Source organism: Saimiri boliviensis, chromosome 8 (genome assembly GCF_048565385.1).
Source record: "Saimiri boliviensis isolate mSaiBol1 chromosome 8, mSaiBol1.pri, whole genome shotgun sequence".
NCBI lineage: Eukaryota > Metazoa > Chordata > Mammalia > Primates > Cebidae > Saimiri > Saimiri boliviensis.
This window is the reverse complement of record NC_133456.1, coordinates 117366932-117388984: the sequence shown is the minus strand read 5'-3', so window position 1 is coordinate 117388984 and position 22053 is coordinate 117366932. Positions and strand designations below refer to the sequence as shown.

The 22053-nt window shown below is 53.6% G+C and overlaps 1 protein-coding gene across 3 annotated transcripts in view; it reads left to right on the top strand.

Moving 5' to 3' along the window:
* The first annotated feature begins 2824 nt into the window (after positions 1–2824).
* Positions 2825–22053, top strand: part of PFKP (phosphofructokinase, platelet) — a 65631-nt gene continuing 46402 nt past the window's right edge. For 2 of the 3 annotated variants that reach the window (XM_003939063.4, XM_074405129.1), the window contains exons 1-2: positions 2825–3017; positions 16935–17008. In XM_003939063.4, coding sequence (XP_003939112.1) covers positions 2906–3017; positions 16935–17008 — 186 coding nt within the window. In that variant the 5' untranslated portion in view covers positions 2825–2905. Of the gene's footprint in view, positions 3018–12450; positions 12470–16934; positions 17009–22053 lie in introns of those variants that run through there. The other variant, XM_074405128.1, reaches the window with a different exon arrangement.

Below are 22053 nucleotides of genomic sequence, written 5' to 3'. Positions count from 1 at the left end.
GTCAGGTCCTCCTGGTGGGCGCAGCACAGTCAGTACCGCATGCAAAATCTCTTGGATTAGATGATTCATTGCTAAGGCCAAGGATTTTAAAAAAAAAAATACTTCTAGTTGTAGAACTATTAAAATACACGACTTGCAGGAAAAAAAAAAAAGCCATGGCTGTGCTCTTCCATCTTAGCCACAGGTGTATATTAATGTGTGTGAGTTCCTTGACTGACTGAGCGATGGGCCAGCCTCATGATAATAGATGGGGGAAGATGGCCAGTGATGCCCCTGACCCTAGCCCTTAGATACAAGTTTTTGAACATATCCATAGCCTGGGGTCTGAACATTCTAAATTTTATTGTTTTTAATTAAACTACTTTTACTCCGGAAACAACACCTGTTCATTGGAGGGAAACATGGTATTACCCATACTAAGCAAAAAAAAAAAAGGAAATAAAATGCTCAGATACATTTATATATGTATGCACACACACACCCCCATACACACACTCTCTCTCACACACACACACAGGCGTGCACAGGCTCACACTGCCCAAGTCTGCCTTTTCACTTATTTGTATGTCTGGAACGTGTTTCCATGTCAGTAGATACTTATCTTCGTAACAGTAAAAACAATTGAATATTATTCCAGCGTATATTTTTACCATCATTGATTTAACTCATCATGTTTGAACTATTGTTTTCGGTATTATAGACAGTAGGATGACAAATGACCGATCCTCTAATGTTCAATTATAAAAATATTGTGTAAGGAGATAAGGGACATTTGGCTAAAGTTAAATTCAGTGTGCATCACCTTCTCCTCATGTGATTTGCTCTAGAAAGGCATGAATAATTAGCCCTTCTACTCTCCAGCACAGACCCTGAGCCCAGCGGTGAGCGCAGGTGCTGAGAGCCTGGCCCTGCTCTCCTGCCGCCAGAAGGCCAAGGCCACCCAACTGCCACCTTACGACACCCAGGATTCTCCTTTCCTTTTCTGTTAATAGACTAAAACCAGGCCGAGTGCATGAGAGCAGCGCTCTCTGACTTTGCACTCGTCGGAGTAACCTAGGGGCTTGTTTAAAATTACACATTCCCTGGCTGCATGCCCAGAAATTGGACTTCAGTGGTTTCGAGGGGGTGTGACTAGGCTAGGTGACTCTGCGGACCGTGAGGGGTCAGCAATTGCTCCGTTAATTCTGACCAAGGTAGAGATCAGACCATCCAGGTCGTCCGCAGCAGGTTTCTTTTTCCCTCCTTTGCAACGAATATTCGATGCTCAGAGGGATGAGCCCCACGAGGAAGCGCGCATCCGAGAAAAATCAACGCCTCTCCATCTTTTCCCCAGGATGGCCCTAAAGCGAGCCGCTCCTTTGCGATGCCTTCACGTTCTCCGGTTCACAGAATAAGCCTCTTCCCAGTCTCTTATCTGTTCAACAAACACCCAGTGCACAGGATCAGCCTCCGGTGAGCCATCGAGTGGGGCCGCTTTGGAGCTGTGGGGTGAGCACTAAAGGAACCGGGGCTACCCTCTCTTCCACCGCAGGGTAACGGGCTCCACGCGGTGAAGCTGTGGATGGCAGCCCGCAGCGCCTTGGATGTGCGTATTGAGCACGTGGAGTTCACGGGTGGGGCCGGCCGAGCACACAGCAGCGCGCGTGTCCGTGGGTAGGGAGGGCCGCCCCGCCCCCGCCAGGCCAGTCCGGTTGTGCCTCCTCCGGCCCCACTCGGACTTTGGCGCGCCCAGGCCTGGGCGCCAGGACGTCTGTGAGGGTCGCGCCCCGAGACCCTCCTCCACGCCAAGGCTTCTCCTCCCCCGTGCGGGGCTGGGGATCCAGGAGCGCCAGAGCCCCGGTGGCCCCGAGAAATGGCACCTTCGTCGCGGCCCAGCCCGCGGTGCTTCCGTCCTCCCATTACGTGGCAGGCGCCCCCATTCTACTGCCCGCGGGCCGCATGCGGCCCCCTGAGGCCATTTATCCGGCCCCCCGCCGCACTTCAGGAAGGGGCACCTCTTTCATTGGTGGTCAGTGAGAGGAGCGCAGTATGTGGCGGCCCTCCAACGGTCTGAGGGACAGTGAACTGGCCCCCTGTGTAAAAAGTTTGGGGACGCCTGGATCCACTCCGGGTCCGCCCTTCCCGACCTCAGCCTGCAGAGGAAACCTGGGGGTGGGGGGTCGACGAGGCCGCTCCCCAAGGCTCCCAGGGCCGCCCCAGGCGGAATCCTGCAGGCAGCGAGATGCTTCGCGAGCGGCCGGGCTCGGTCCCCACAACCTCCGCGCCCAGGTGGGGTCTCTGCGCCCCCATTCCACCCTGCCCAGCCATCGCGGCCCCCGCAGCTGCCGGGTTTCCAACCGCCCGGGTGCTAGCTCCCACTCCCGGTCTCACCCGACCCCGGAGATGCTTCCCGGGTTCCATCCCGACCAGCCCCGGCGCGCCCGGCAAACGAGGTGACCCCGCCCCCGGCGGTCCCCCTTCCCCTTCCGGCCCCCACCCGTGGCGCTCGTGTCCTGTCTAGAGCCCCCAGCCTGAGTCGTCCCGCCCACCTGCGAGGCTCCTGCACCTGCGACGCGGCCCCACCCGCAGGGACCCCGCCCACCTGTGGCGCCATCCCGCCTCCAAGGCTTCCCCCACCTGCGGCGCCGCCCCCGCCCCCACCCGCCGCCACGCACTCCCTAGTAGTAGGGGCGCTCGTGACGGTCCGCGCCCCCAGCCCCGGCCCCCGCCCCCGCCCCACGCCGCGCCCGCGCCCCCGCCCCCCGCAGGCCCCTCCCGCGCGCTCGGCCCCGCCCGTCACCGCCCATTGGCGCTGGGGCCAGGCGGGGGCGCGGGCGGGGCGACGGTTCCCAGTCGGGCGCGCGCGGGCAGGGTCCTCATTGCCTGCTGCGCACCCGGGCGAGCGGCTCCCCTCGGCCTCCTCGCCATGGACGCGGACCACTCCCAGGGCCCCAAGGGCTCCTTGCGGAAGCTCCTGGAGCACCTCTCCGGGGCCGGCAAGGCTATCGGCGTGCTGACCAGCGGCGGGGATGCCCAAGGTGCGCGCCCGGCTCCGGGCGGCGAGGGAGGGGGGGACGGACGTGTGGGCCGGGCGACGGAGATGGGGGAACCGGGGAGAAGAGGCGGGAAGTGAAGGGGGGAACAGGGGAGAGGAGCGGGGAAGCGGTGGGGACCAGGGAGAAGCCCGTCCCGGGGAGGGGTCGGCGGGGGAACCTGCCGGGCGGGCGGGGGCGGGTAGGACGCGGCGGCCGGAGCTCCATCCGGAAGGTGAGTGCGCGTCCCACCTCCCGTGTGTGTTTTGAATCGAGCCCGGCAGAGGGGGTCTCCTGGAGAGCCCTCGGGGTCGTTCTGCCTCGGAGCTGCAGGCCTGGGCCGGGCGTCCCCTCCGAGGCTTGGGGACGGCGCGACCACTTCCTAAGCGGTCCCCCCCCCCCCGCTCCGCCCCACGCCACCCGCAGAATGCGGTGGAAGAAACGGCCGGGTCCCCGCGCGCCTCCTGTCCCATCGCGCCCCCGCGCGACGAGGGCGGTCCCGGTGCTGCAATGCGGGACGCGGCAGGGTTTGTGCGCGGGTTCCCGCCAGGCGTCTCCGGGGCGGTCCGGCTGCGCCTCGCGTTTCCGCTGGGGGATTTTAAAAAGGGCTTCCTGCGCCCTCCCCGGCTGTCGCCTTCCGGCTCGTGACAAAACCGAAAACTAAAATGGGTCCCGGCCCTCCCTCCCCCGCCCACCAGCCTCCGTGGACGGGAAGGACCAGGAAGCGGGGACTCCGGGACGTCACCCGCGCGCGGCGCGGGCCCCGGGCTTCCCTGGCCCCGAAACGTGGACGCTGCTCTCGGGGGAGGCCGGAGCCTGAGCCACAGACGCGGGCGCGCGCGGAGGGTGTGGAACACGGGAGGGAGGAGCGGGCTTGGTGACCGCGCGCCCAGGCCCCGGGTGCACGTGGGGGCGCCGGTGCGCGTAATGCGAAGTGTCCCAGCCCGCGCAGCCCCCTGCGGGCGCATCGTTGCTGCCCAGGCGGACGCAACCCGGGAGGCTTCGCGTTCGCGCGGCTGGAGACACTACGGTCCCGAGCCGGGTTTTGATTGTCATTTGCCGTTTTCCTCCTGCGGCGGTTACGCGGAAAGGCCCGGATGCCGGGTTTCCTCCCGCTTCGGGACCGCGCACTGCACGAGGATGGACCGGGAGGGGCGCGCCGCCCACGGCGCCCGTGACCTTCCCTTCGCCCTTGAGCGCGCGGGCGGGCGCGGGTGCCGAAGGTTGGGGCGCTGTGGGCACCGCCCCGCCCAACGCGGGCGCCTACGTGATGCCCGGCCCGTCGTCTCCGTGCGCTCCTCGGGCCCGCAGCGCAGCCCTCCAGGCCCAGCGCCCGCCGCCGGAGCGTGGGAAGCCGCGCTGCGGGGTCCGCCGGAGCCCCGGGTGTCAGTGCCAGGCCCCGCCCCGCAGCCCGCCCCGACCCCCCTCCCGCCGCTGCGCTCGGGGGAAGGGCTCTGGAGGTAGCGTTCCAGTAAAACGACTTCGGCATCAGCGTTCCTCCTGCAGGGCTGGGTTCTCAGAGAAAGACAGCGTGATGCAGCCGAGGCTGGGATTGGAGAAATAGGGGAGTGAGGTGGAAAAAGCCTGGTCTGCGTTACCTACACCCGCCGGGAGATGTGGGGGGTCCGACGGGGGCCGCCTTGGGGCCGGGACGGGACCCAGAGTGGCTTCTCAGTCGAAGGCCTTCAGAAGCAGGGGGGGAGCACCTTGAGTGACTGACCTAATCTGGGCAGCGAAAGAGAAGAAACCTTTGGCACAGGAAGAGGAACTGATCTCTGGAAGCCACCAGGGCGGGTGGAAGGTCAGAGTTTCAAGGTCGTTTTGGAATTTAGGTGCTGTGGGCCCTGCGCGGTGGCTCATGCTTATCATCTCAGTACTTTGGGAGGCCGAGGCAGGAGGATCGCAGGACTTCCAGAGCATCCTGGGCAACATAGTGAGACTCTGTGTTTACAAAAAAAATAAAAAGTTAAAAAAAAGAAGATGCTGTATGTATTGGGAATATTTATGGGTCATTGTCCAAAAGTTTGCTAAAATGCTTGGGAGTTCCTGAGATTAGCACACACTGGCAGAATGACTGTGTTTTCTGTTACCCTGGTTTTGCCACCTGGGAGGAGTTTTACATATTGGATGCCAGTTAGCCCACGCCTCTTCTCTTCTGGAGAAAAAGGTACTTTGGAAACCAACATTATGTGGGAACACAGCTTGGCGAGTACAGCCTCGAGTTAATGGGAGACAGCTGCCCTCCGCTCTGCAGGTGACATCAAATATGGTGGCCTCGAGTCCACATGGGTCACACCTGAGCTGTCCCTGGGGAAGCCCACCATGATGGGTGGTCTGGCCATCCTTTCCCTGGCAGAGCCTAAGCCACAGATTGTTTTGTAGGCTCTGTAAACAGCTTTATCCTATAGTGGTATGATCTTGAACCATTTGAGCATTTGGGCGCGTTTTGTTTTTTGGTTTTTGTTTTTTGTTTTTTTTTTTTGAGGAAGTTCATCTTCTGATGTGCTCAGGCAGCCTGGTCTTAGCTGCCACAGACTTACCCTGACAGTAAGTAGGTTACCCCTCCAGAATTTATCTGTTGTGCCCCCATTTCTTTTACCATTTTATTCTGATTCTATATTAGTACTTGATTTTCCCTGACATAGAAGACTATTGCCATTAGCAAATGAGAGAACACATGAACATTCAAGTATTAATTTCAGGGGAGTTTTTTTCTCTTTTTCTTTTTCTTTCTTTTTTTTTTTTTTTTTTGAAAGGGAGTCTTCGCTCTGTTGCCAGGCTGTAGTGCAGTGGCGCAATGTCAGCTCAGTGCAACCTCTACCTCTCAGATTCAAGCAATTCTCCTACCTCAGCCTCCCTAATAGCTGGGGCTACAGACGTGTGCCACCACGCCCAGCTAATTTTTATATTTTTAATAGAGACAGGGTTTCGCCATGTTAGTGAGGATGGTCTTGATCTCCTGACCTCGTGATCTGTCTGCCTTGGCTTCCCAAAGTGCTGGGGTTTCATGTGTGAGCCACCGCACCCAACTTAACTTCAGGGTAATTTTCTGTTGGGTGTGAAATTATGGTAAAATTGCACATATTAGGATGACCACAGCCACCATTTGTTGAAACCATTTTGTATACTAGGAGCTTTACAATTCCCATCTCCAAGCCTAAATACATGACCCCCAAGAGAGGCATCTCCTCTCTTAGGGAGAAAGACTCACAAAGAGATGTAACTTAGGTAAGGACATGCAGTGCATACGTGGTTGTGGTAGGAGCAAAACAGATCTTAATTCCCAATGTTATACTCTTTCACAGACCACAAAGAGTACCCAGGTCTGGCGCTTTCACCCAGGCTGGAGGGTGGTGGCCCCATCATAGCTGACTGCAGCCTTAAACTCCTGGGCTCAAGTGATCATCCTGCCTCAGCCTTCTGAATAGCTGGGAAGACAGCAAGGCACCATCATAACCAGCTAATTTTTTTATTTTATTATTTATTTATTTATTTATTTATTTGTAGAGACAGGATCTCACTATGCTGTCAAGGCTGGTACTGAACTCCTGGCCTCTAGCGATCCTCCTGCCTTGGCCTCCCAAAGGGCTGAGATTATAGGCATGAGCCATCATATCAGGCCTCCACCATGTTTCTCAGGGGCCATTCTTGGTGAGGCTGCTTAATTTAGTTAATGCTCAAAAGTGAGCAAAACCCAACCTGCTCAAAATTATACAGATATTGTTTGGATGGTTTTGTTAGGGAAATGGAAAATGCCTTTTTATGGTGATAGGAGTCAAGGTGGCAATAATGATATTCAGGCTTAATGCCAATGCGATGGAGTGCTTTCTCCCCCAGTAAAGTTGATATTTAATTATAAAATAAAATTGAAAATGTCTTTTCTGTATTCCTGAATCCCCAGGCATTGAATGAAGAAAGACTTATTTCTTAGGCTGTTTTTTTTTTTGTTTGTTTGTTTGTTTTTCTCCTACTTCTTTGGGCATCTTCTGTTGTCCTAAGACATGTTTGCAAACTGAAATTTTCACTCAACCTAAAATGAGCTCCACAGCGCTGGGTGTCGGCCTTAGGGTGACTAAGTCCCCACCCCCACATAGTACTGCCACACACCAAGAGCGACTTATCATCTGAGTCACAGGTTGTGGCTTCTGCAGGGCCTGGGGCATCCTCAAACTGGGCTGATGCGAAAGCTGTGTCCTTTCTCCCTGTGGTGAGGTGAACATCAGTGCAGCATTTATAGAAAGTCCACGTAAATTGAGTGAGTGTAAACCTTTCCAATCGCAGTGAGAATAACTAGCGTTTAGTGATTCCTTGTTCTGTGGCCCTCAGTGGTCCTGGCCACTAACTTATTCCCGCTTTGCCCATGAGCAAGGGAAGCCCCAGCTGCACCGGCTTCCCTGAGTTCCCAGAGCTCTGTGGTGGGGCCGGCCTGTGGCTGCAGCAGGGATGCTCCAGGCTGCGTGCATCTGTGCCTTCGCTGGTGTCCTTCCCGTGCCCAGCACCATGCCTGGTGCTTGGCAGGAATGCAGGTGTTTGCTGCCTGCCTCTAGCCTGGAATCTCCACCAAGGAGCAGGAAAGCAGGGGTTCTAGCTGTCTTCTTTATTCATGAAATCCTTTAGATGAATTCAGCCCTCACTAATCAAAAGTACCTTGTGATCCTCAGGTCAATATGTGTAAGCTGTTAAGGCTTCAAGATTAGAACCTTAAAACCATAGGCAGAAGTGTGAGGTTTCAGCTGACTTGACATGCATTAGGTCAATGCCACACATATTTATTGGACAGTGGGCCGGAGCCCTACGTGGGCGCCTTTGGTGTCTGAAGCTCTGCTGGCTGTGGAACCCAGTGAGGTGGGAGGGGACTTGGAGAACAGCGCCATTCTCCTCACACATACCCTCGCCCCTTCCCTTACCGTCCTGAGCACACACGTTCTTTAAGGGGATCTTTTCAGTGTAAAGGGCAGGAATTAATTTTGTAAAAATGAGTGGATCAGGGAGGCAGTGTGTTAGTATGATGGTGTCACCCGTGGCACAGTGGGGGATTTGTGTAAAGGCATCATGTTCTGTGAAAGCAAACCGCTTTGTGTGGCATACCCGGATGCCCCTTTGAAGCTAGACGTTTTGTCATCTTTCAAAAGAAGCATGCTTTCCCTCTCAGTTACAGAAAACTGAAAGCTTTTGATACAGGACTCCAACTTTTCATCAGGGAAAATTAGGTCTCTCTAAATAAGCTCTGCCAATCTGAGGGACCGTTAGAAGCAATTAAAATTAGGAAGATGAAAATACAGTGACGGCATAGTCAGAGCAAACGTCGGGATACCAGGTTGCACGTCCACAGTGCGGTGCTGCTGAGAACACCCCGGAGGAGGGCTGCACGTCGGTGGTTGGGTTGCTTTCTGTGTTTCTTCTGCACAGACCCTTTCTGGGGCTGTGTTTTTGTTTGTTACAGACTGTCTGCCCAGAGGCTGCCCTTTCCCTCCCCACACCTGGGTTCTCTCCATCTGCACCCCCTACCCCCAGCACTCTGTTTGGAATTGCAGTCACTGTGCTTGTCAGGATGTAAGAGGCCGCCAGACATACAGCAGACCAGAACTCTGAGAGGCAGAGGATTATTTATAACTGGGCCCGGCCCTGCCTCTTGAGCGCTGAGATGAGGTCTCGGTGTTTTCCTTTGCAGAATGGAGGCATCACCGTCTCTGTCTTCTCTCCCTGTCTCCTTCTTTCCTAACACACATCCGCAGTGAAAGTCTTCAGGAGACAGAGGAGAAAAGGCTGGACTGTGCTGGGCCCCTAGCCCCAGCACCCGTTTGCTGTCTTCCCAGCTTCCTGTGCCTTGAGCCACGCGGGGCAGCCTGCGGAGGTACAGATACTGACTTCGTGGGACGGAGTGAGCCTCCGACTCTCACGGGGAGAGCACCAGTGCCGCCGATCTACCTGGGGCTAGCAGGGTGGTTTGCAAGTCCAGGCAGATCAGCTTCTGCACGTCTCCAGGTTTCTCCAATGGGAGACCCTCAGGAGTCCCGTGAGATTGTTTTCTGACTTTGACGAGGATTTTGACAGAGAAGATTCATTAATATGGGACCCCTGTCTAAATGTGCATCTCTAAATGAAATCTGATCCGAAGTTTTCTGAATGGAAAATAATGGAAAGCGTGGCACACAGTAACCTCGGGGAGTCATCCATCATGTCTTCTCAGCTGTGGGTTAGTACGACTACCTGCAACCTCCGCCCCCCCCGGGTTCAAGTGACTTTCCTGCCCCAGCCTCCCGGGTAGCTGGGATTACAGGTGTGTGCCATCACGCCTGCCTTTTTTTTTTTTTTTTTTTTTTTTGTATTTTTAGTAGAGACAGTGTTTCACCATGTTGGTCAGGCTGTTCTCAAACTCCTGACCTCAAGTGATCCAGCCACCTCGGCCTTAGAAAGTGCTGGGATTACATGCATGAGCCTTTGCGCTCCGCCTTATTTCCCTGTTTCTGTAATCTTCGGGCACACTAACGTAGCCGCTTCAATGAGTCAGGGCAGGCTTTCGGCAAGAGAGCCACACCCTTTCCTCCCAGAGCTGTCCCTCCTGTGGTGGGGACCTGTGAGGAAAAGCTCTTGTCTTCCGAAAGCGCCCAGGGGAGACTCTGGTTGGGGCCTTTGACCTGAGCTGACCGTGATGGAGGAGCTGGTAGTGGAGGGGGGGCCAGTGGAGGACTCTGGATTTGCCTGGGGTGAACTGGGAAGCAGGTGGAGGTGACTGACTGCCTCTGATAAGAGTGGCTTTGTGGAGAGGAGGGGAGGGGAGGCCGAGAGTTTAGGGTCTCAGAAGGAGCAGGCCATGGATGGAAGGTTGTGGGATGGGGCACGTGGCAGAACAGCCCTGTGCCCGCAGACACACCCCACTGAGGGAGCTGGGGGTTTAAGCGTGTCAGGGTGTGGGGTAAGTGGGTGCTCAGTTATTGCAGCTGGAAAGCAGATCCTGTGCACTGTGGCAGACACAGGCGGGTGGGGGGAAGGAGAATCTTCATAGCAATGCTTAGAATAGCACAAAATGGGAAAACCAGCAAAACGCTGTCAACAGGAGACTAATTCCATGATGGCAGCGTTTAATAAGGAGCTTTGTGGTGGCATGTCAGGAGGTACACAGGGCACTCAAGTGCAGTATTGAAGAGCAGACTCTGGAGTAGCTCAGCACAGCAGAGCCCGCTGGGGCCAGGGGCGGTTTGCACATCCAGGCAGATCAGAGCCTTGGTTTTCTCCGATGGGAGAATCCCCCAGGAGTGAGGCTTGCATGGGTGGCCTGTGTTATATGCAATTTAAAATGATTTAGTTGCCACATTAAAGAAAGGCTGGGGGTGGGGCAGGGTCGCTGGGTGCCATGACTCATGCCTATAATCCCAGCACTTTGGGAGCCCAAGTCAGGTGGATCACTTGACCCCAGGAGTTTGAGGCCAGTCTGGGCAACATGGCAAGACCCAGTCTCTACAAAAAAAAAAAAAAAAAAAAAAAAAAAAAAAAAAACAATTTGCCTGGTGTGATGGTGCACACCTATAGTCCCAGCTGTGTGGGAGGTTGAGATGGGAGGATTGCCTGAGCCCAGGAGTTGGAGGCTGCAGTGAGCTGTGACTGTGCCAGTCCACTGCAGCCTGGGCAACACAGTGAGACCCTACCTCAAAAAAAAAAAAAAGAAAAAAAAAGGTAAAGAACTGGCAACTCACTATTTTAATAACAATTATTGTATTGATTGTTAATATTTTACATCATTTTCCATACTAAGTCTTTGAAACCTATTGTGTACAGAAGCTCACAGCACACAGCACATCTCCATATGGAAGGGATGCACGTGCCAGTGGCTCCTCTGAGGGACAGTGTGGTCACGGCGATGGGTGGCGTGTGCTGTCTATATTTAGAAGGTCTCCATGTGGGAGTTTCTTCACAGGCTTGGAGGGATATGCAGAGAGGGCTGACCCCATCCCGGCCCACAGAGGACGCTGGAATGCAGCGGGATGCCGCCACTCCCCCGACCTAGCCCCTCTGCTGCCCGAGCTCTTTCCCAGATGTCCATTTGGCTAACCTCCCTCACCTTCTTCCCTTCCCATCTTTCCCCAAAAGTCACTCTCAGAGGTCTGCTGGCACTCGGATGTCACTGGCAGCCCCTCCCTCTCCACCACCCTCTCAACACCCCCCACCCCGACCCTGCTTGTTATTTCTCTCCTTAGTGGTTAGGGCTGTGCGTCCCTTCGCATCATGCATTTGTTCACTGTGTTTCTTGCTTTTGGGTCTCTCCTGATCAGAACAAGCTCCACCAGGGCCAGAGGCTTCCCATTTTGTCACTGATTCGTCCACCTGGCGCCCAGCAGAGGCAGCACTCAGGGCACCCAAGCTGGACAGAGGGCCGGTGGTTGAGTGAAGACCCCTACAGATTTATCAAAAGCCCTCCCCTGACCCTATCGGAAGACACGGTGGTCTGCACAGTCCCGGAGGTCAGAGAGGCTCCCGGCTCGATGACATTGAACTGGGTGGCGGAGGGGGAGCACCTTCACAGAATGCCCCTTGGCATCCCACCTCCCCATGCCTACATTATCCCTACGTTATCAAAGGAGAGACCCCTAGGAGAAGCTTTGGCAGGAGGCGTGATATCGGTACTGTGTGTGCTCGTTTTCCAACAAACCAGCAGGAGGAGCGGGCCGACTGACTTTATTTCTCAAAAAGAATTGTGCATTGAAATTAACAAGTCAGTGAGCAGGAGTGTGGGAAAATTCGGGAAAAGCGGTTGGGTGCTGGGAGAGAGGGTGAGCCCGGGAGCTTTATTACTCCAGACAGCGGGGAAGGTAAAAGGATGGAATCCATCTATTTCTTATTTTTATTTTTATTGATTGTTTGAAAATACAACTTAGGCTGGGCGAGGTGGCTCAGGCCTGTAATCCTGGCACTTTGGGAGGCCGAGGAGGGCAGATCACCTGAGGTCAGGAGTTGGAGACCAGCCTGGCCAGCATGGTGAAACCCTGTCTCTACTAAAAATACAAAATTAGCCAGGTATGGTGGTGCATGCCTGTAATCCCAGCTACTTGAGAGGCTGAGGCAGGAGAATCGATTGAGCCTGCAGGGTGGGGGTGAGGGGGGGCGCAGAGCTTGCAGTGAGCCGAGATCGCACCACTGCACTCCAGCCTGGGCAACAAGAGGGAAACTGCATCTCAAACAAACAAGCAAAGAATACAATTTAGATTTCATCAGAGCAGATTCGCAGGAAGCTGAGATTTGTAAACTGGGAAATCCAGGTCTTCCAAGTAGCCAGGAAATAAGGGGGACCTGACTCACTCTTGCTAGGCCCTGCTGTGCGCCAGGGATGACTGCCTAAGGAAGAAGTCATCGTGTGACTCTCTCACCTGAACGGTGGTGTAGTGAAGTGTGCCCTATCAAGAAACAGAGTTAATGATCCGTCCTGCCTGTTGCAGTTAGAGGAACGACCACATATTTCCTAGGTAACTGCTCCCTTATTGTCTCCAGGTTTATTTTTGGTTCTTATAATAAGAAGATCACTCCCCTGGAAACTGGGGTTTTTTGGGAATTAGGAAGAGGTGTTTTTCCAAATGTTAAGGTTCCTGTGTGGTAGGAAAATGTTTTCTCCTGGAACTCCTTAGGAAAGCTGTCTGATACCTGGGTTGAGCTCCCAAAACCAAAACAAAATGAGATGGATTAGCCCCGGGATGCCGGAGCTGACGGGACAAACCCTGGCTTGAGTGTGTGGGGTGAAAGACTGGAGCTGCCCTTCGTCCCAAATGGCTGTGTGCCGGGGCAGCCCTCGGGAAATGGCGAACCTGGCGACATTTACTTGTGAGGCTGGGAAAGCCCGCATTGAAAGCACGCGAGCCTTCGCCCCTGTCCCGTGGGCGACAGAGCCCCTCAGTAAATGCTGGCTTGTTTCCCCTTTGTGTTTTTCTACCAGCATTTTCCTCCCTCCAAAGCCAACACTGAGTGTTCCTGGGGCTTCCTCAGGTTTCACCCTGCAGGACCCAGCCTGCAGCAAGGATTCGCAATGCCCAGGGTACATCAGTTCAGAGGGAGGGCTTAGAACCAAGCAGGCCCCACCCCAGGCCATTCAGTGAATGTTTGGTCTCTAGCAGGCGTTATCTTTCTTCAGGCTCCCATTGGCGACTCTAAGGCATGGTCCTTGTCATAGAGGAAATCAGGAAGTCTTTAGAGGTAAAATGAAAGAAGACCAGGATTTACACTGCAGCTTCTCTCCTTACTGATGTTGTCACCTTCCAGTAATCAATTTATCCCCTGCAGAGCCTCATCCCTCCAGGGAGGTCTCAGAGCTCCACTGGCTTCCTGTGAGAATCACCCAGGCCAGGGCTCTGGTTGTGGGTGTGCATAAGCAAGGGGAGCCCTGCAGGGCCCTACTGAGTGCTGCCGGCCCCTGAGCTCAAGGGGCACCCATGAATAAAAGCCCTTTGCAGTGCGGGACTCCATCCCACCGACGTGAAAGAGAACAGAAGTCCTTTCAGGACCTAGAACTGTATCTTTTAAGAGTGTGGTGCCCCCATCACCTGGAAATTGCTACAAATGTAGGTTCTCAGGCTCCCTCTCCACCTGTGAAACCCTAGGGACAGCCCAGCTACGGGTCCCCAGCGGGGTCGGGGTGGGGGGCGGGGGGTGGGTTCGGCTTCTGCTTATAGGGTGGTGTTGCAGTTCTTTCCAGGTGGGTGCAGGTGAACCCACGGGGGTGGGGGAGGTGGGGAGAATCCAGGCAGGGACTTCAGGGACTGAGTTTAGTGCTGGTGTGCATTTTTACTCTGTGCAGGAGTCTCCTGGGGTCACTTTGTGTATCGTGTCCAGCTTTTTTTTTTCTTTGAGACGGAGTCTCACTCTGTCGCCAAACTGGAGTGCAGTGGCCTGATTTCTGCTCACAGCATCCTCTGTCTCCTGGGTTCAAGTGATTCTCCTGCCTCAGCTTCCCAGGTAGCTGAGACTACAGGCCGACGCTACTTTTGGTATTTTTATAGCGACGGGGTTTCGCCATGTTGGCCAGGATGGTCTCAATCTCTTGACCTCATGATCTGCCCACCTTGGCCTCCCAACGTGCTGGGATTACAGGCGTGTGTGGGCCATCACACCCGGCCATGCTCAGCTTTTTAAAGTTTTATTCCTTCTGCTATTTCTTTCCACTTCCATTTTCTAAAATTCCCAAGTTCTTCCTCATTCCTTTATGAAAGGCTGGATGGGCATGGTGGGAACGAGGTCTTCAGAGAGCAGGGGGAGGAGGAGGAGGAGCGGGGTGGGGAAGAAGCGGGGCCCCAGGGCTGCCACCAGGTCTTCGAGCTGTGCTTCTGCATCACCTGCTGCCCAGTGTTGGCACGGTCTGTTTGGTGGTTAATTCATCCATCAGAGTGAGCATAGCGTAAGGTCCTGGAGCCAGAGCTGTGCCTCGACCCCTTGAGTTGCAGAGTCCAGGCACTGCCGAGCCTGCCTATTGGAGAGATGGGTGAGAATGTCCCACAGGTGTGAGGCCAAGGGGGCGGGAGGCTCCGTCCTGCCCGGAATAAATGGAATCAGGTGGGAGGCGAGCCACGCAGTCTTCCTGGGAGGTGCCAGAACTTGGGAGCGGAGGATGAGGGGGAGCGTCCGACCAGGAGCGCTGGCAGGGCTGCCACCCAGGCTCAGGGACAGGAGGCTCCGAGTGCCACCAGACAGGTGGGTGGTCCCTGGGCATGGCCAGGAGCTCAGGGGAGCGAACGTGTGAAGCTCCAGGGGCACAGCAGCCAGGCACCGGCCTCAGACCCAGTTCTCCAAGGGGCTGGGGCTCGTGTGACTGTGACTCAGTTGTGTTTTTTCTAAACAAGAAGAATGTATTTATAATTTACTTGCTTAAAAGCCAACGAAAGAGAAAAACTGTTGTAATGATTCTGGCCACAGTGTGACTCACGTCAGAGGGAGCTGGGGATTTGGGGGCAGCGCTGGGAGAAGGTGTCCATTGCGTGGGCTGGAGCTGGCGAGGGTGTTGGCAGCGTTCGGCGCCAGTGACAGGGAAGAAAGTTGTGCTGTTCGGCAAGAGAGAGGGTGCAGCGGGCGGAGGAAATGGCCAGGGTGAGCTGACCGGCTGCGTTTGGAAACGCTGAGTTTGATGTTCTTGAGAGGTGGCCACTAGTTAATTAGCAGGTCATTAGAGTTCTTCGTGTTATAAACTAAGTTTGAATATGATGTAAATAAGACTGCGTCATATATACATACACGCGTACATATTAGATACGTAGTAAACATGCATTCACCCCTAAAATAGGTATTCTCAGAATTGTCAACTTTCAGAAGCAACGGGGACCCCAGCATCGCCGACCTGGCCCAGCGGCATTTCAGGGTTTTTAAGGGTTTTTAAGGTGACCGTCCAAGCGCACATAGCCAGCCTCTGTCACGGACGCCCCTGCAGGACCACGGTCCTTTCATTTGTGGCTCATTGGCTGGAAGCGCCATTTGCTTCACGGCCCACGAACTGCAGCATCATTAAGATGGGCGCGCTCAGGTGTGTCTGGGAGCAGAGGCCCTGAAAGCTCAGGTGGTCCTCATCCTTCAGCAGCAGCGATGCGTGGTTGTGGGTGCAGCCCTCGTGCCTTTTAATTCCTCTCCCGATGGGCCTGAGCTCCTTAACCACGACAGCAAGACAGACCCTCCAGGCCCCAGAGGTGGTTCTGAGACACAGGTGGCTTCAGCTCCCTTGACCACAGTGTGGCGGTCGGGAGGGGGGGGGTGGGGGGGGTGGAGGCTAACACACTTATAATATGATACATTGTATAACATCTGCTGCTGAGAGGCCAGGGGGCTAAAAGACTTGTAAGTTGATACATTGTATAACATTGTCTGAGATGGAGGCTAATGACTTCTGTGTTGATACGTTGTATAATGTTGCCTGAGCCAGGCTAAACACTTACATGGTGATACATTGTATAATGTTTTAAGTGGAGGGCCTCCCTTTATCTTCATGAGGTATGGCTATTTATAATATGCCAGTTTATTTTAACTTTACTGATCATAAAACTGTAATATGCCGGTTTCTTTTATCATTCAACTTGTTTTCTGTTGAAACCCATTACCTAATTTTTTTTTTTTTTTTTTTTTTTTTTTGAGGTGGAGTCTTGCTCTGCCGCCCAGGCTGGAGTGCAATGGTGCAATCTCGGCTCACTGCAACCTCCACCTCCTGGTTCAAGCGATTCTCCTGCCTCAGCCTCCTGAGTAGCTGGAATACAGACGCATGCACAGCTAATTTTTAGTAGAGATGGGGTTTCACCATATTGGCCATGATGGTCTCGAACTCCTGACCTTGTGATCTGCCCACCTCGACCTCCAAAAGTGCTGGGATTACAGGCATGAGCCATGGTGCCCAGGCAATTTTTTTTTTTTTTTTTACAGTGGTGGTTGGTGATGCAATAATCCATTTTTTAGCTCCTTCCCTTTATCACACACAGAATGTGGCTAGCTGTGAATAAACATCTGTTCTGCACGTTGTTCGGTTGGATGGAGTGGCCTGCAAATGGGTACCGAGCTCAGGCAGTGATGCTTTGAACAGAAAGTCCTCCGGGCTCTTAGACTCAGCCCGGGCGTACGGGGCACCTCGCATTGCGTTGGCTGTTTCTTTCTTTCTTTCTTTCTTTTTTTTAAAGATGGGGTTTCACCATGATGGCCAAGCTGGTTTTGAACTCCTGACCTCAGGTGATCCACCCACCTCAGCCTCCCAAAGTGCTAGGATTACAGGTGTGAGCCACCACGCCCGGAGCGTTGGCTGTTTCTTTTAGTCCTTACCCTCATCCCAGAGGGCTGTGTGTACCCATCTCTTGTATCAGGAAGTGAGGGCATTGAGAAGTTGCAGAACAGACAGACCCATGGTGCTGGGTCCTGGGCGGCAGAGCCGAAATTGCTGAGGCCCTTCAGTGACTCTTGCTCCTGTTTCCTCTGCAGGCATGAACGCTGCGGTGCGCGCCGTAGTGCGCATGGGTATCTACGTGGGGGCCAAGGTGTACTTCATCTACGAGGTCAGTGTCTGCCCCATGCTCCCTGCTGCTCTTCCTTCCACCTGCCCAGAGCCCTGCAGTCACTGGCGTGTGCTCACCCCTGCCTCCCGCTGCTGAGCAAGCCAGTTCCTGCCTGCCAGGGTCCTTCCCCAGCCCACAGGAGCCCCTATGGGGGCTGTTTACATAAGAGGCTGTGCTTTCTGGTCTTCAGGGACGGGTGCCTGGTCTGTGAGGTTTTTGTTAGGAAATGAGGGGAGAAAGGAGGGGGAGCCCCAAAAGCCATGTTCTTCTTATTTTTAGACAGTCTTGCTCTGTCATCCAGTCTGGAGTGCAGAGGCGTGATCTTGGCTCATGGAAACCTCCCAGGTTCAAGTGATTTTATGCCTCAGACTCATGAGTAGTTTCAATTACAGGTGCCTGCCACCATGCCGAGTTAATTTTTTGTATTTTTAGTAGAGAAGGGGTCTCACCATGTTGGGTAGGCTGGTCTCAACTCCTGTCCTCAAGCAATCTACCTGCCGTGGCCTCCCAAAGTTTTGGGACTACAGGTGTGAGCCACTGTGCCCAGCCCCAAAAGGCCATTTTGATATCAACCTCCTGGTGTTGATTTCTAGGATTAGAGACCCACCAGCGGTCTCTTAGTTGGTTGCATCTGTTTGAGGCTCACGTTGCTGTAGAGGTGATTTGTAGGCTGAATTCGAATAAGTATTTAGAGAAATGGGGAACAGCAGCCCCTTTGAGCTTTTCATCATTAATGTAAAAAAAAAAAAAAAAAAAAAAAAAACCACACCTGTGCCAGCCGATGTGTTACTTCGGAATGAAGGGCCTTCAGTTAAATAGCAGGGAGGACTCCCTATCTGCTGGAGTTGAAGTCCTGGCAACTTAAGACTAAAAACCATTTGAAGGGAAGGCACCAATAGAGTTTGGATCACAGTATTGGTTTCAGAAATCATTAGGAAAAAATTTAATGTTTAAATTCCTAAAACATATTTTTTAAATTTAAGTTCTGGGTACTTGTGCAGAATGTGCAGGTTTGTTACACAGGTATACACATGCCATGGTGGTTTGCTGCCTCCATCCCCCGGTCACCTACATTAGGTATTTCTCCTAATGTTATCCCTCCCCATCCCCCTGCCCCCTGCTATCCCTCCCCTAGCTCCCGCACCCCATAACAGGCCCCAGTGTGTGATGTTCCCTTGCCTTTAAAAATAAGAAGAGGGTGTTTTTTTAAATTAATTTAATGTCTCCAAAATGACTGTTAGTGTTTTAGTCTGATTTCTCTCAGTGTGATGTATGTAAAAGACTGGAAGGAAATACATTATGAAAAGTATAGCAGACATGTTTTGTATACTGTTTTTCATCTATATCACAATGTTATGATTATATCATGACTTTTTCCTGTGTAGATTCCACAACTGTTGCTTTAAATGTCAGCATGCTGTCCTGCTGAATCGATGTCATGCGTGGACCCTGTATTCTACCATTCCCCTGATATCGCGCACCATTTATTTTTCTTCCTATTTTTTAAACTGATAAGATCGATGTTAATATTCAAAGCAAATCGATGTTTTAAGTTATTAGTTAATACCTTGGTCCAAAGATTGGGCAGTGACTTCGATAAAAGGGCCAGCCATCATCACTGCTTGGGATGGTTCTTGCCTCACTGATTCCTGAAACATGCCCAGCTCTACCCCAGCCCTGCGCAGGGAAGGTGGGGTAGCAGCTCTCCATGATGACGCCGAGTGTGGCTGCCTGTGGCTGCCTCTGAGCCCTGGCATGGATTCCCCTGTCTGTTTTCTAAGCTCTCTTTCCCTTTGGTGAAATGTCTGCTGCTCTTACTCTTTGTTCATTTGTGTATTCTATCCATTTGTGTATCACTTCCTGGAAAGATTTTCTCTTTTTTTTTCTATTTTTGGCTTGCTTTTATTAAACTGGTTATGCAGTTATTGTTTGTATTTATCTGATTTGGGCAATTTTAACAGTAGGCCTAACTGTAGCATTCCCAGGCTGCTGTTTCTATCATTTTATATTTGGGTCTTTTTTGTTTGTTTGTTTTGAGATGGAGTTTTGTTCTTGTTGCCCAGGCTGCAGTGCAATGGTGCAATCTTGGCTCACTGCAGCCTCTGCCTCCCAGGTTCAAGCGATTCTCCTGCCTCAGCCTCCCAAGTAGCTATGATTATAAGCATGCATCACCATGCCCAGCTAATTTTGTATTTTTAGTAGAGACAGGGTTACTCCATGTTGGTCAGGCTGGTCTTGAACTCTGGACATCAGGTGATCTGCCCACCTCCCTCTCCCAAAGTGCTGGGATGACAGGCCTCAGCCACCACCACCAGTCTTTTTGGGCCTTTTTAAGGTCAGATTGCCCTCATGTGTTGCCCTGCCCAGGGCCTGACCCTGGTAGCAGCTGCCCTTTGCTCAGGGACGAGGAATAAGCCCAGTAGACTCTGTCCAGAGCACAGTCCTCCACTCGATGCACAGCTCAGTCCTCCTCCCCACTCCACAGCTCAGTCCTCCTCCCCCATCCACAGCTCAGTCCTCCTCCCCATACACAGCTCAGTCCTCCTCCCCATCCACAACTCAGTCCTCCACCCCCCTCCACAGCTTAGTCCTCCATCCACAGCACAGTCCTCCACCCCATCCATAGCTCAGTCCTCCTCCCCATCCACAGCTCAGTCCTCCTCCCCATCCGCAGCTCAGTCCTCCTCCCCATCCGCAGCTCAGTCCTCCTCCCCATCCGCAGCTCAGTCCTCCTCCTCCATCCACAGCATAGTCCTCCTCCCCCATCCACAGCTCAGTCCTCCTCCTCCATCCACAGCACAGTCCTCCACCGCATCCATAGCTCAGTCCTCCTCCTCCACCCACAGCTCAGTCCTCCTCCCCCATCCGCAGCTCAGTCCTCCTCCCCATCCGCAGCTCAGTCCTCCTCCCCATCCGCAGCTCAGTCCTCCTCCCCATCCGCAGCTCAGTCCTCCTCCATCCACAGCACAGCCCTCCTCCCCCATCCGCAGCTCAGCCCTCCTCCCCATCCGCAGCTCAGTCCTCCTCCCCATCTGCAGCTCAGCCCTCCTCCCCATCCGCAGCTCAGTCCTCCTCCCCATCTGCAGCTCAGTCCTCCTCATCCACAGCACAGCCCTCCTCCCCCATCCGCAGCTCAGTCCTCCTCCATCCACAGCATAGTCCTCCTCCCCCATCCACAGCTCAGTCGTCCTCCATCCACAGCTCAGTCCTCCACCCCCATCCACAGCTCAGTCCTCATCCCCATCCACAGCTCAGTCCTCATCCCCATCCACAGCTCAGTCCTCCTCCCCCATCCGCAGCTCAGTCCTCCTCGCCATCCGCAGCTCAGTCCTCCTCCCCATCCGCAGCTCAGTCCTCCTCCCCATCCGCAGCTCAGTCCTCCTCCCCCATCCGCAGCTCAGTCCTCCTCGCCATCCGCAGCTCAGTCCTCCTCCCCATCCGCAGCTCAGTCCTCCTCGCCATCCGCAGCTCAGTCCTCCTCCCCATCCGCAGCTCAGTCCTCCTCCCCATCCGCAGTTCAGTCCTCCTCCCCATCCGCAGCTCAGTCCTCCTCCTCCATCCACAGCTCAGTCCTCCACCCCCATCCACAGCTCAATCCTTCACCCCCATCCACAGCTCAGTCCTCATCCCCCTCCACAGCTCAGTCCTCCACCCCCATCTACAGTACAGGCCTCGACCCCCATCCACAGCACACTCTGTTCCGGAGTGCCTGGGGTTTCTTTCGAGGTAAACCCCATGTCCTCTCTGTCTCATTGGGAAGGGCTGGAGCTCTCAGGCCCATCCATGTGACCCATGACTGCAGGTGCCGTCTAGACGAGGTCTGCAGGGACGGCTCCTCTTCCTGCCCCTGCTCTGGGTGAGGAAGGAGGGTCCTGACTGAGATCTCATTTCCTTTAGGGAAATTCACGACATTTCTGCAATTCCTTTGCTGAGATGTGGCCAAAATGAATCCTTCTATGCAAATGGTGTTTGGGACAATTCTAATTTTTATGAGAACTGTTTTATAGTAAGTGGCACCTTCAGAGGTGTCAGGAGCGAAGCTGAATGGAGTGTCGATGATTTTGGCACAAAGAATGATCAGGCTTTTGGAATGATCTTACTGAGGGAGATAGGAGCGGCCTGGGGTCAGCACATTTGAACCCAAATTGCTTCCCCGCCGCCCTCCCCGCCGCCCCCAGAAGGCAGGAAATCCTAGTGAACGGGTCCTCCTGTTCACCTCCCTCCGGGGTAGCCCAGGCAGCAGCCTACCTCTGGGCACCTTGGGAACACAAATTCTCATGGAGCCGCAGACCGCCAGGAATTTGTATGAGCGGTAGGTTCTTCACCCAGTTGCAGTAATAAAAGTTGAATCCATTTAGGATCTCATCATTTTGCCATTACAGATGTAAAAATTCTGTATCTTTAATTCTAAGACAGAAAACAACCTAAAATCGGTGAGTGTTTTCCTAACTGGGCAGCAAATCCCTGACTGACCTGGAGCGCATTGCCTGGCTGACCCAGTTGGGATGACGGCTCTCAACTCTCTCCAGGGGTGGGTTTGATGTGGGGCAGGCCCCCCAGGGTCCAGGGTACAGGTGCAGTAACATACACACTACTGTTTAAAACATTTTTTATTTTTAGTTATGGATACATAAGAGTTGTACCTGTTTACGGGGTACCTGCGATTTTTATTTATTTTTTATTGAAATGAAATATGCATATATCATTTACCATCTTATCCGTCTGTGGGCACAGAGTTCAGTAACGTCTACATTTATATTGTTTTTCCCTTGTATCTTTTCCTTTCCCCACCCCTCCCATTCCACTGATAACTGCACTTCTCTCTATGAGATCAACGCCATATGAGTGAGATCAGGCAATGTTTCTCTTTTTATGCCTGGCTTATTGGCTTATTTCTTTTATCTTTTTCTTTTTCTTTTTTTTTTTTTTTTTGGATACAGTTTTGCTCTGTCGCCCAGGCTAGAGTGCAGTGGCATGATCTTGGCTCACTGTAACCTCTGCCTCCCGGGTTCAAGTGATTCTCCTGCCTCAGCCTTCTGAGTAGC